The 12,514-nt window shown below is 52.7% G+C and overlaps 2 protein-coding genes across 5 annotated transcripts; both read right to left on the bottom strand.

The window, feature by feature from the left end:
- Nucleotides 1–2,294: 2,294 nt before the first annotated feature.
- On the bottom strand, nt 2,295–9,753 carry SPEF1 (sperm flagellar 1). Of its 4 annotated transcripts, XM_044263376.1 has the most exons (7): nt 7,276–9,753; nt 5,963–6,074; nt 5,467–5,623; nt 5,247–5,286; nt 5,052–5,112; nt 4,720–4,846; nt 2,295–4,604 (listed from the first exon to the last, which is right to left on the bottom strand). In XM_044263376.1, the coding sequence occupies exons 1-7, from the start codon at nt 7,382–7,384 to the stop codon at nt 4,497–4,499; spliced, it is 714 nt and encodes a 237-aa protein (XP_044119311.1). In that variant the 5' UTR covers nt 7,385–9,753; the 3' UTR covers nt 2,295–4,496. The 4 variants fall into 4 exon arrangements, with proteins under 4 accessions (XP_044119311.1, XP_044119308.1, XP_044119310.1 ...); XM_044263373.1 differs by lacking the exon at nt 7,276–9,753 and having other exon boundaries at nt 4,720–4,767; nt 5,963–7,258; XM_044263375.1 differs by lacking the exons at nt 4,720–4,846; nt 7,276–9,753 and having other exon boundaries at nt 5,963–7,258.
- A 95-nt stretch (nt 9,754–9,848) lies between these two features.
- Nucleotides 9,849–12,514, bottom strand: CENPB (centromere protein B). Its single transcript, XM_044263372.1, has one exon. The coding sequence runs from the start codon at nt 12,485–12,487 to the stop codon at nt 10,667–10,669; it is 1,821 nt and encodes a 606-aa protein (XP_044119307.1). The 5' UTR covers nt 12,488–12,514; the 3' UTR covers nt 9,849–10,666.

A 12,514-nucleotide genomic window follows, 5' to 3' on the forward strand; every position in this document is an offset into this window, starting at 1 on the left:
TCCAGCTTGTCCTTTCTCTCCCCCACTTTATATCCATCTTTCCTTCCCAATGGCCTGACTTGGGGACTTATAAGCTCCACCATCATATGTAAAACAACAGTCTTACAGAGACTGTTAATCGTTACCCAAAGCCAAATTCCTGTAACAAATGCTTTTTGCTTCTCCAATTAAACCCAAACTAATACAATAGCATAGGTGTATGTTTAATTTCATATGAAACTGCCAAACTGTTTCCTGAAATGGTTGTACTCATACTCCATCAGCAGAGTAAAAGAGTTCCAGTTGCCTCACATCCTCATCAATATAAAAATTAGCAGTTTTGTAAAAATATGACTGTGCAAACCAAAGCAGGCCAATGGGCCATCACTTGTCAGCCTCTGCTCTGAACCATGCCCTTGTGGAAGAAATTTTGCAATATCAAGATCACAAATGCACATATTCTTCATCCTAACAAACCCAGTTCTGGCATTGGTCATGCAGATATGCTTGCAAAGAATACCGAACTATGAATGTATGAGGTTTTTCACTTTTACATTATTGCTACTAATAACAGAAGGTTAGAAACAACTTTAATGTCCAAATAGAGGGCTGATTAATTACATTTTGTACAGACAATAGAATTTTATATGGATTTAAAAACAGGAAATTTTCAATGTATTAGTATAGAAAAATCTTGTATTAGTTGAGATTCTCTGGAGAAACTAAGGGGAGATGATATAGAGACAGATGGTATAGGTGATACAGATAGAGATTTATAAGAAGTAATTAGTTCATGCGATGTGTGAGGCTGCCAAGTTGCAAGATCTACAGAATGAGTCAGCAAACTGGAAACTAGGAGAGTCATATCCAAAGGCTGACAGGCTCAGGACTCAGGAAGAATTGATATTTCAGTTAGAGTCTAAAGGCAGGGGGAAAAGGCAAATCCTAGCTCAAAGGCCATCAAGAAGAAGAAATTTTCTCTTACTCAGGGAAGAGACATCCTTTTTATTATTTTCAGGTCTTCAACTGATTGAATGAGGCCCACCCACATGAAGATGAGCAATCTGCTTTACTCAGTCTATTTTTAAATTTAAACGTCAACCTCATCTGAAAACACCCTCACAGAATGTTTGACTAAATTACGGGCATCCTGTGACCCAGTTAAGTTGGCATATAACACTGGCTATCACATATCTATAAGAGATCATATTGGATGGAAATCAAGACACAGAACAGCGTGGTTAATATGCTTCCCCTTTATGGTAAGGGAAAAAAAAAGAGGATGCAGAATAACAATAAATATGCATATTTGCTTGTATTCACAAAAAGACATTCTGGCAGAATGTACAAAAACTAAAGATAAAAAAGTTAAGCCTATTGAAGTTGTGTGGGCACCAAGGAGACATTTTACTTTTTATGTGTGTCTTAATTATGTGTATTTTATCTGCTTAAAACATTGAGTAACAAAAAATTTTAAGTACTACTTTGCATGCATTCTCCTCTTCTAGGATTGTGAACACCAGGGGAGACAAATCATGTTTTATATTCATCTTTGTGTTCCTGGCATTTAGTATATGGTAGGCACTAAATAAACATTAGAGGAATGAATGAATTAATGAATGATCCAGAAGAAATCAGATTTCGTGTGGGTCAGAAAGTGAAGAAGAGTGTGAGGATCAGTGGGAGAGAAATATGACAATGGCTGTCAGATGGGAAGTTTGGGGAAGAAGAGGGATGTTTCAAGAAGAGTTATAGGATTATAATGTGTGATATAACCCACTTTCATATTTATTCCCAAGAAACATTCAATAAAATTCTCCATTGGTTTGGGAACTTAATTTGTAGGGTGTCAAATATGATTTTAGATTCAGGCATATGTGGATACTAGGAATAGCTGGGGTCAGGGGAGGAACTCAAGGAAGAGGAACCTCCAGGACTTGGCCCAACCTCTGCCATGGAGGGAGCTAGCAGACTCTTGAGAGGGTGACTCCCGCCACAAAACCTTTATTCTGGGCCCACTGTTCCCTGTCAGGCAGATCCATGCCCTACCCCACTTCCTGGTCCCCAAGCCCCTCTACACACCATTCCTACCAGCTCCACACACAGGAGTCTACAGGTGTGCTCCATAACAATGGATTCAGAGAACAAAACTCTGGAGACTCAAGACAAACTATAGCAGAATAATAGTGCTAGAGCTGGGGTCAACATGTGTGAGGGCTGGTGGTTAATTTGGGGAAGGTAGAAGATCATGCTGAAGACAGTGTTAACCTAAGACTAAGCTGAGTGCAGGGAAGAGGCTCAGATCAAGGTCAGGAGTGGTTCTCAATTTTTATGTTTATTATTTTAGGAACTCAGGTGAACAGAATTGGACTGCACATACTCCTTAGTTCATGACACTCTCTCCTTCTTGTCTCTAAACAGCCCACTATGAACACCTATAAATCCACCACCTGCCCAAGGACTAAAACATTACAAATAACTCATGTGCATGCTTCTTGCATCTCTGCCCTCTGCTTCCTCTCAAAGGTAACTGCTGTCCTAGCTTTTATCCTTTTATTGCTTTTTCCTCCTTGTGGTAGACAGCTTCTAAAATGGCTCCCAATTATCCCTGTCTCCTAGGATTCACACCGACGTGTACCTCTCCCCTTGAAGGTGGCCTAGAGCTCATGACTTACTTCTAATAAATAGGATACAACAAGTATGATAGCTGTCACTTCCATGATGACATTAGAGAAGACTGTAACTGCCATCTTGCTAGCAGACTCTGTTAACTCTCTTCTTTGTTGGCTTTGGTGAAGTAAGCTAGCATACTCACAGGACATGACCATAGGGGAAGGAAAGGAGGGCAGCACCACCCAACAACCAGCAAGAAAGTGAAACCTTCAGCCCAACAGCTTACAAGGAACTGAACCCTGTCAACAACCAAGTAAACTTGGAAATGAATCCTTCCCCAATCAAGACTTCAGATGAAACCACAGCTCTAGCTAACACTTCAGTTGCAGTCTTAGGAGAAATTCTGAAGCAGAGAACCCAGCTCAGCCACTCCTAGACTCTTGACCCACAGAAGATATGAGATAATACATGTATGCCCTTTCAAGCCACTAAGTTTATGGTAACTTCTTACATATGATAGACACTCATACAAGTTCTTTTCAATTATTTTCTATTACAGAGAATTTCACTATGAACATTGCTATACAGGTGTCACAGAATACAGAACACAAGACCTTAAGTTTCCCCTAGGTATATGCTGAGTATAAGTGTGGGAATAGAATCGTGGGGTCTCAGAATGTTACCAGTAGTTGGTAAATTATTAGATTTAGGGTCACATCATGGCCAGACCATCTTGGTCAGGTTTGAGAGTCATAGAACCATAGAACCATAGAATTAGGGGTCAGTCTGTGAAAGGGGCTGGGAGTCATACAGAGGATAGATTTGGGGGTCCGTAAATGGTCAGGGTTGGAGGTGAGGGAGTGGTTACATTTGGAGAGAATGTGAAGACTCAGCTTGGATTTGGGTTTGGACAGTGTTGGGAGATACTGTGAGGGTGGGTTTGGCGGTCAGTCTGAAGCCAGAGTTAGAAGTCAGGCTGTTCAAGTGCACAAGATCTAACCCCTGTGCTGTCTGTCATCAACCTTCCAGGCAGTGGCCACCCAGGGTCCAGGTGCCCACAAGGTGAGACCCATTCTGGGCTTACAAGGCTCTTTCACTCAAAAGGGTGGTGGTGATGGTGGAACACAGCATTAAGAGGGGCAAGAAATCTGGGCAGAGAGAGAAGGTGGTCACAGGAAAGACAGCACAACTTCTTTAATGGGGGTAATGTGATCCCATAACTTCCAAGCATTCTCAAAGGTCCCCCCACAGGAGGGGAGGGTGATTGGGACAGACACAGTCCATGTCTTCCCCACTCCTGGCTGAACCCATTCCTCACCCCTTCTTCTCCATCTGCTGTGTTCTCCATCCTCGACTTGGGTCCCAGGTGAGCTCCCAGGAGAGGCAAGGATCTCCCTTGGCTGCCTGGGGCAACTTCCTCCCCAGCCCAGAGCACAGATAGCTAGCCTGGATGGAGATGCCGCTGTCTTCAGAGCTGGGCTGGGACCTGTTTCTAAGGGTGTGGACCGAACCGGGGCACCGACCCCCAAGGCCTACAGCAGGGAGCACCAAAGCGGAGCCCGAGGTTCTGGGCACTGCTTTGGGGAGCATGCGAGGTCTCTGCACGTGGCTTCTGGGTTCTGGAAAGAGGTCCATTCTCCTGACCCGGGTGGAGTGGAAGGAGGTGGCTCAGTCCAGGGGCTCTGCTCTGAAGGCGCCTGCCTCACTGACCCTCCCTCCCATACTCGCCCCCATCCCAAGGGAGGGGCGCGCCGGCTCCCTAGGAGACTCATTGGAGCTGCTGGCTCCGCCCGCCCATTGGTCAGTCAGTCAGTGGGTCGGTGGGTGCGTGGGTGGGTGCGTCGGTTCGCGGCGTCTGGGTTCTGGCCGGTACTGGGTCATCCCAGCGTGGCCGGGGCCACGGCTCACCGCTGCTTACGCTCTGCCTGCTGGAGTCGCCGGGAGAGGTCGTCGATGCGCACGTTCTTGAGCTGAAGCAAGTGCTCCAAACGCCTCACCTTCATCTGCAGGACCTAGGCCACGAGGCACAGAGGTGAAGTCAGCTACCTGCTGCCCTCTGTCCCCGCCATTGCAGTCCCTAAGCACCCAATGCCCCACCACCGCCCACGCCTTCCCAGTCACCGTCACCTGCACTGTCTCCTGCGAGGCCAACAACTCCTGCTCTTTTTCAGCGATCTGGAGGACGAAGCTTGGGTCGCCGCCCTGCACTGCCTGGCCATATCCCGGAGGCCGGGGCGCGGGCGGCCGGCCCCCCCTGAGGTGGGAACCAGTTTAGCGGAGGCCTGGAGCTGGGGCCCCACTCTTACCCTTCTGATGCTCTTTGGCCAGACTCTCCTTCCCCCATCCCCTCCCCCCAACCCCGTTCCTGCTTCCCAGGAACAGTCTGTCCCCACCCTTATCTGCCAGCGCTGCGTTGGGGCATCACCAGACCTGGTGAGATAGGAACTCGACTTTCTTACCTGACCTGCCCCCCTCCCTGGGGGTCTGGGGCGCCTTCCCCTCGGGCCTTCTGGGACAAACCTGAGAAGAGGCAAGTGGAGGAGTTAGTCGAGCTGGAGTCCCTTTTTCCTGACTTCTCTCTCCCTCCCCTCCCCCATAGGTAGGCCAGAAAGAAAGCTGCTCCTGGGAGGGAAGAAAAGTAAAGACCACTTTACCCACATCCATGTAGCCAGTGCCATCCTGGGGAGCCAGCTCCTGAAATAATACCCCCCACCCCGGGGGTTTACTGTGAGTTCAGGCTCGCTCATCCGCAAGGAGCCCCATGTCTCTTCCGTGGTCCCCAAGGCCAGCCTCTGTTTGCCAAACACCCTCTCCCACATTTGTCGGCAAGGCGGGGCTTCCTGCTGACTGGAAGATACTCGGATGGGGCGGCACCTGTAAGGAGCTCGTGCGCTGCTTTCTGAGCCTCTGCCGCTCCTCCAGGCGCTGCCTCAGCGGAATGAGCACTAACTCCACCACGCCCGGCGCGCATTGGGCGATTTTGCGCATCACATCCTCTGGTACGGAGAAGTTCAGTTTGTTCAGCACCTTCCTGGGAGACAGACACAGGGATGGCGGACTAAGTCCCCAGGGAATGAACTGAGGGGCGTGGAGTAGAAGGAAGTGTTGCAACCCTGGGGGAATGAACCCGATTCTTGGTGTCCCCTTTCCTTGTCTCCTCCCCAATAAAGGAGTCCCTTGGTTTTGTTACCAGATCCTGACTGCGTTGTCCCTCCCTACTCTGCCACAAACAGAATCCCAGCCTGGGCGTTGGAGACCATGGGAGGTGTGTGTCGGGGATGGGAGGAGGCATGGTAGGGCAGCCCTTCCTGGGATCCCGGGGTCTGGGTAGGGGATGGAGATTCCAGTAGCGCACCAGACATTCTGCTACCTGTTTAGGTGACCCCAGTTGCTGAGCTTCTGTTGGAGAGAGTTGGCAGGGACATAATTGTGCATCTCCACCATCTTGGGGAAGTAAAACTTGATGACTTCTGCGACCAGGACTGAGGGAATGGGAGCAGACATGGAAGGGAGTAAGGAGGTAAGGGAAAAGGAGTAGTGAGAAGATGTGGATGGGATGGGAGAATCATGGATTGCAGAGTGGTGGGGCCAAGCAAAGAGGTGATGTGGAAAGGGAAAGGATGATAGGGAGGCAGGGGTGGTGGAAGAGAGGGAAAGGGGTTCAAGAAAGCAAGACCAGAAATCAGTAATCATCCTCCAGCATACCCCAAAGGAGAGGCATCCCATTCCCCTCAGCTCAGGCATATGAAAACTAGGGTCTCTGGTCCTCTAGTAGAGAATGAGTCTCCAGGAGAGCCCATCAGAAGCCTGGCATCCCATCCTAGTCATTTACATGGAAACATGCACACACTCCCAACACCAAAATCCCAGGAAAGAGTCACAGATTCACACAAGGAGACACATGTGATAAGATCCCCCTAGAGATATGCACAAAGTGTGTAGACACACAGGACACACACATGCCCATACATACACAGGCCCACATATAGCACACACATATACAACACACAGAGATTCACAAACACATACACAGATACATATTTCCATCATTGAAGTTCAAGAAAGTCACACACAAGCATACAAACACAAGCACAGTAAGTCACATAGGCACTAATGTACCAGAGATGCATACTTCTGCCATTAAAATCTCAAGAGACACCCTTAGACACACAGACACCTAAAAATCACAAAGAAACACATATGCACACAAGACCCCCTACCTGCATACAGGACAGAACCCATCAACAAACATATGAACATAGACTCCCACAAGACAGATATATGGAATACAGCAAAGAACAAGTACACACACAAAGAAGCACAAAAACATACACAAATACACGTCTTATTCATTAAGGTGTCAGGAGGGAGTCACAGACTCACACAGTTAGATACACACTATCATCACCGCCACACATGCATAAAGGACAGAACAAGGGGACATACATATGGATACACACATATTCGTATTCCCACAGACACACACAGAAACACACAAGCATATACACAATTAAAGTTCTAAGAGGTAGTCAGGCACCTCCCAACACACACATACCCACACGCACAGAAGCACAGAGACATGCATACAGACCCCTTACACATGTACGTACAGGACAGAATGTGTCAACAAACACGGGCACACGGGACATACACACAGGAGCGCACACATACTGAGGTGCACACCTCCGTCACTGAAGTCCCTGGAGAGATTTCGCTTGGGCCGGGACAGAGGGATGTTGTCTACCCACAGGTACAGCTGGTGCAGCGCCTCCTCGTCCACGCTGCCCGCCATTGGCACCCTCGGCAAGGCAAGGCCAGGCCGTTCCAGCCGTGCAGAGTCCAGCCCCAACTTCACGATCCCTTAGGCGCCTCTTCTCTCGCCACTGACGGCGACCAGACCTGCCTCTGCCTCTCTAACCCGAAGACTCTTCTCCCAGCTGGGAGCAGCCATATTGTTTTCTGAAACCATAGCAACTATCCCAGGCTGGGCGGGGAGCAGGGGTTTCTGGGAGTTGTAGTTTTCTCCCTCTACTTACTCCCAAACCCCAGCTTTGAAAAGGCGATTAAGTGGCGTTGTCTTCCCAGCATCTGCGCCAAGCGCCACCTGATCAGCCAAACTGGCCCACCCTGAAACCTGTCAGTGCCAACCAGGCCCTCAGTATCCCTGCACCAGCCTCCCCAGGGCTGGGATTCCCCTTCCCCATCCTTCAGTGATCAGTCCCAAGTGAAGGCAGCATCCCAATGTTTGTCAGCTTCACTGGGGCGTCCACTGCTAATCATCTGCTGCTTCCCAGCTGGATTGTGTGATAGGCTGTGTGACTGTGTCTCCTGGCTGGGTCCCTCCTCAGAGCTCTGTGCTATTAGGGCCATCAACACTAGTGCCCTTCCCAGCAGTGTCCTGGTAGGGCATATAGTATGTCCCCCAGATTCCCAGGGAGAATACTAGGGTTCAGGGCCAGTGTCTTGGGCAGGTTATTTAACTCCTTAATCCTTATTTCTCCTTTTGCGAAGTGGGAATGGTTCTCGCCTATTTGTCCCAACAGGGTAATAGGGAGGAAAATGGTAAGGGTATTTATGGAAGATCTGCATTTGTATGGGGACTGGGGGTATGGGAGTAAAAGCTGCAAGAGCTCCAGTAGACACTTCCACAGCCCCTCACCTCCTTCCGAGAGCTATCTTCCATGAGTTAGAAATGGATTTAGTAGCCAGTTCCATTTCAAAAGAGCACTGTTTTTAACAGGGTTAGGGAAATGGGTCCTTCCTTAGCGAAGGGACACAGAGTAGCAGGAAAAGAGGCACTTCTAGGATCAGCCAGAGAAGCTTGCTTCCACCAAAGACTAGCAGTGTAGCTTTGGCCACATTACTGGACCTTTCTGTGCCTGTTTTCACATGGTTTTACCTACCTCATAGGGATTTGTGAGCATTGAAAATGCTTAGCACAGCACCTGGCACACAGCAAGGGCCCTATTAACATCAGTTGGTGCTATCATTAATGAGATGACCTAAGTTCCAGCAGAAGAGGAGACAAACGGAAATGATTTGCCTTGGTATTTGAGGGAGGGGCCATGTTGAACAGGGAGAAGACTACTGCTCCTGCTCCCCTTACTCTGGAGCAGGCCGGGGGTGGGGGGGGCCGCTGGGCTTCCTTTAAGACCTTCTGGTTTCCTCCTCCACAGCTCAGATGGGGGTGGAGGAATGATGGTAAGGGGAATCCCAACTACGTTTTGCAGTCCCTTAGTCCTTTAGTTTCGTTGTCCTCAAGGACTACAGGGGAAATCTGAGTGCCAGAAGTCTGGAAGGCCAAGTGTGGAATTGTCATTCTACCTTTTTGATTTAAAGTCATACATAGTGGCCTTGCCTTTCTAGAAGAGACCACACCCAGGGCAGGGAGGGGACAAAAGAGGACTTAGATATACCCCCCCTTAACATTCCAGGGTGGAGAGAGGAAGAACTGAAAGGAAGTGGTGGGGAGGGAACCACAGCAGCAACGTGCCAGCCCCAGTGGAGGTGGGAAAACCGGTTTGGGGCCCAGAGCTGAGCTGCCTCCTCAGGCCCAGGCCTCCCCCTGGCTGGAACCATGGGGCCTGAGGGCCTCAATGAGGGAGGGACTGGGCCATGACAGGAGAAAAGAGGTAGGATCAGCAGAGACACCAGGCTTCACCTTTGGACTGGGGTGCCCCCAGCCTCTTAGGGGTGCAGTCTGTCCCAGGAATTTTATCTTCCTCCTGCCACTGTCCCCAGGATGGCCACCAGGCTTGGAGATGCTAATCACTGAGGTCTAAAGGGCTCCCTCTTAAGGCATTAAAGGTAGACCAAGGGATGCTCTGTATGTCCCTCCAGACTCTAACCTGGACCACAGAAGTTGCCCCAGCACCCCTTTTGCTCTGTCCTCTGGGCCCACTCCTGCAAGGACCTTCTTTAATGGGCTTAACAGGCCTAGTTCCCAGTTTAACTTTGTCCAACAGGGATAGTTGGCTCCCTCCCTCCTCTCCTAGCCAACTGACCCCAACTTCTAACCCCAAAGCAGTGCAAGGCCCAGCTTTCCTCAAACCCAAACAGGTACACTAAAGATCCCTTCCTCCCCAAGTCTACATAACATTTAGATATGGAGGTGGCCCCTTGCCCCAGTCAGGACTTGAGTTGTGGCTACCCTCTCAACACTTGGTTCCATGTCCCACCAGAAAAAGGACCACAAGGAACCAAGAAAGGACGTGTTCCCAAGACAGACGCAAGCCCAGACCATGAAGGATGCACCCTTGGCTGTTAAAACGTTCACCCCCACAAAAGGGGAGTGGACGGATTTATTGAATTCAGACTGGGAAAGGAGTAGCTGGATGGCTGGACTATGGGCCCAGCCCCAGGCCCCCTGCCCAGGATAGGGCCCTGCCAGAGGGAGGAGAGGCATGGGGCCTGCAGCTACCCACAGGAAGTGCCCACTATCACTCCCCTGAAGGGCCTCTTGGGAATCTCCAATCTGGAAAGAAAACCAAGTGCCAAAGTAACCTGGACTGGGCCAGAGAAAGGGATTGGGAAGATGGGGAAGCAGGCAGCGGCAGGCTCAGGAGCCTGCAGTGAGTTAGACTGTGCTTCTCAAGGCGGCCCAGGGGCAGGGGTAGGGGGCTGCCAGCCTTGTGGGGGCCTAGGCTGGACCTTCCTCTGGAGCCCTTCCCAGAATGGCTTTGGGGTCCCCCCCACCAAAGACCTGGTGTGGACGGCAGAGGGGAGAGGCACTCTCCGGCCGGGAGCTTCCAGGGCCCACCCCTGGCTGCTCCTGGGGCCTAGTCCACGGATGGCACGGTGTGGTAGCACCGGACAGCTCCCCACCTGGTCCCCCAAGCCCGGGGGGCAAATGGGGAGGAAGGAGGACTCTGAGAAAGAGGCAATAAGCAGGCAGTGAGGCTGACCCCAGCCCTGGGCACTACCGAGGTGGCTGGGCCCGTCACAGGGCCCGAGGAACATCACTAAAGAATCTGGAGCTCCCCACTCTGGCTCCACCCACAGCGACTGCCAGGAGAGTCCTCTGCCCTGGGCTGGTGCTGCCACATCCGGGTCGGGCACGACTAGGCCCAGTGGCTCAGCTTTGATGTCCAAGACCCCGAACTCCCGCCTGCCTGGCGTGGTTCTTCCTGGTCACATGGACCAGATCATGTTCCAAGTGAAGGATGTGGCTCTGCACTCGGTCGTCAATGGGGAAGGAAGTCAGGTACCTCTTGACCATAGCGAAGTAGGCCATGGCTTCCCCAAAGCTGGGCACAGGCACCTCATCACCATCCTCCTCATCATCTTCATCATCTTCATCCTCCTCATCATCCTCATCTTCTTCCTCTTCCTCACTGTCAGACTCAGAGTCCTCTTCACCCTCCAAAAAATGGAGGGTAGGGCACTGGGCCTCCTCTTGGGCACTGTAGCCCCCGAAGCTGCCACCGGCTTCCACTACCCCCTGGGCCCAGTCCTCAGCCTCCAGCCCCTCAGAGGAGCTCTCTTCCTCCTCCTCCTCCTCCTCCTCATCACTGTCATCCACATCACCCTCCTCTTCCACCTCCTCTTCCTCCCCCAACTCCTCTCCTTCCCCCCCTTCCTCCTCCTCGCCTTCTTCTTCCTCTTCCTCCTCCTCCCCTTCACCCTCCTCCTCCTCTTCCTCCTCTTCTTCTTCCTCCTCTTCCTCCTCCTCCTCTTCCTCCCCCTCACTCTTGAGGGCAGTGGTGATGGTGGCATTTGGGCCACCCCCGAAGCCAGCCTCCCGGAAGCAGGCAGCTATGTCCGAGGGCTCCACTGCCTGCCAGGCGGCAGCCACAAAGTGCAGGGCCTCCATCAAACCTAGCTGCAGGCCTGAGCGATCCTGGCCCTCTAGCGCGGCCATGGCCTTGAGTAGCATAGCCTGGCGGTAGTGGCCCTTCACCTGTTGGACCACTCCCCGCTCCAGCGGCTGCACCGTGCCCGGAGGGAAAAAGGCCAGCTGTACGTGTCGCAGGCCCGAGGTATCCAGGGACTGGGCAGCCAGGCGGCCTGCCAGCAGCAGGACTCGGCGAGATTCTGCGGCCATGCGAGTGTCCAGGGCCTTCAGGTACTTGGCCAGGGCCTGGGTGGTGACACCACCCTTGGAGTTAGCGGTGTAGTCGCAGGGCAGGCCGGCTTGGCCTGCGCGGGGCTTGGCCGACTTGCCGGCCACGAGTGGGGGCAGCTTCTCGCTGCCGTCTGCGTTGGCGCACAGCAGGACACTGAGGCGCTGGGTGGCCCTGCGCGCCCGTCCATCGCTGCCGCATAGCCCCGCAGCCTGGTCAGGGAGGAAGTCGTACCACAGACTCGTCTCGATGGCGCTGAACACGTCCTGGGAGGCGTAGCCCTCGGCCACCGACGGCGGCTGCTCCTCCCGAGCGCGCCAGCCCGTCGAACCCCCGCCGCTGCCCTCCGAGGGCACCGCAGGCGGGCTGGCGGGAGCCGCTGGGGGCCGGGGGGCGGCACTGCGTGACCGGGCGCGGGCCACACCGCTGCAGGACACCACTCCGTGGCGCCGGCGGAAGCGGTCCAGCCAACCGTTGGAGGCGGTGAAGTCGTCCATGCCCAGCTCCTCGGCTATACGCAGCGCCTTCTCCTTGAGGATGATGCCCTTGACGGGTAGGCCAGCGGCGCGGATCTGCTGGAACCAGGCGATGAGCAAGCCCTCGAGCTTGTCGTAGGGGGACAGCTTGTTGGTTTTGCGGCAGGTGGAGGCCACACCGTACTTGCGCTCCGACGCCAGGATGGCGCGCTTGTTCTTCAGGATGGTGCTCAGCGTGGACGGCGGGATGTTGAAGCGCCGCGCGATCTCGCCCTTGCGCAGGTCCGGGTTCTCCTCCACCTCCTGGATGATCCGCGACTTCTCCCGGAACGTCAGCTGCCGCCGCTTGGGGCCCATCCCGGCGCGCCCCCCGCCCCGGGGCCC

Source organism: Neovison vison, chromosome 8 (genome assembly GCF_020171115.1).
Source record: "Neovison vison isolate M4711 chromosome 8, ASM_NN_V1, whole genome shotgun sequence".
Lineage (NCBI taxonomy): Eukaryota > Metazoa > Chordata > Mammalia > Carnivora > Mustelidae > Neogale > Neogale vison.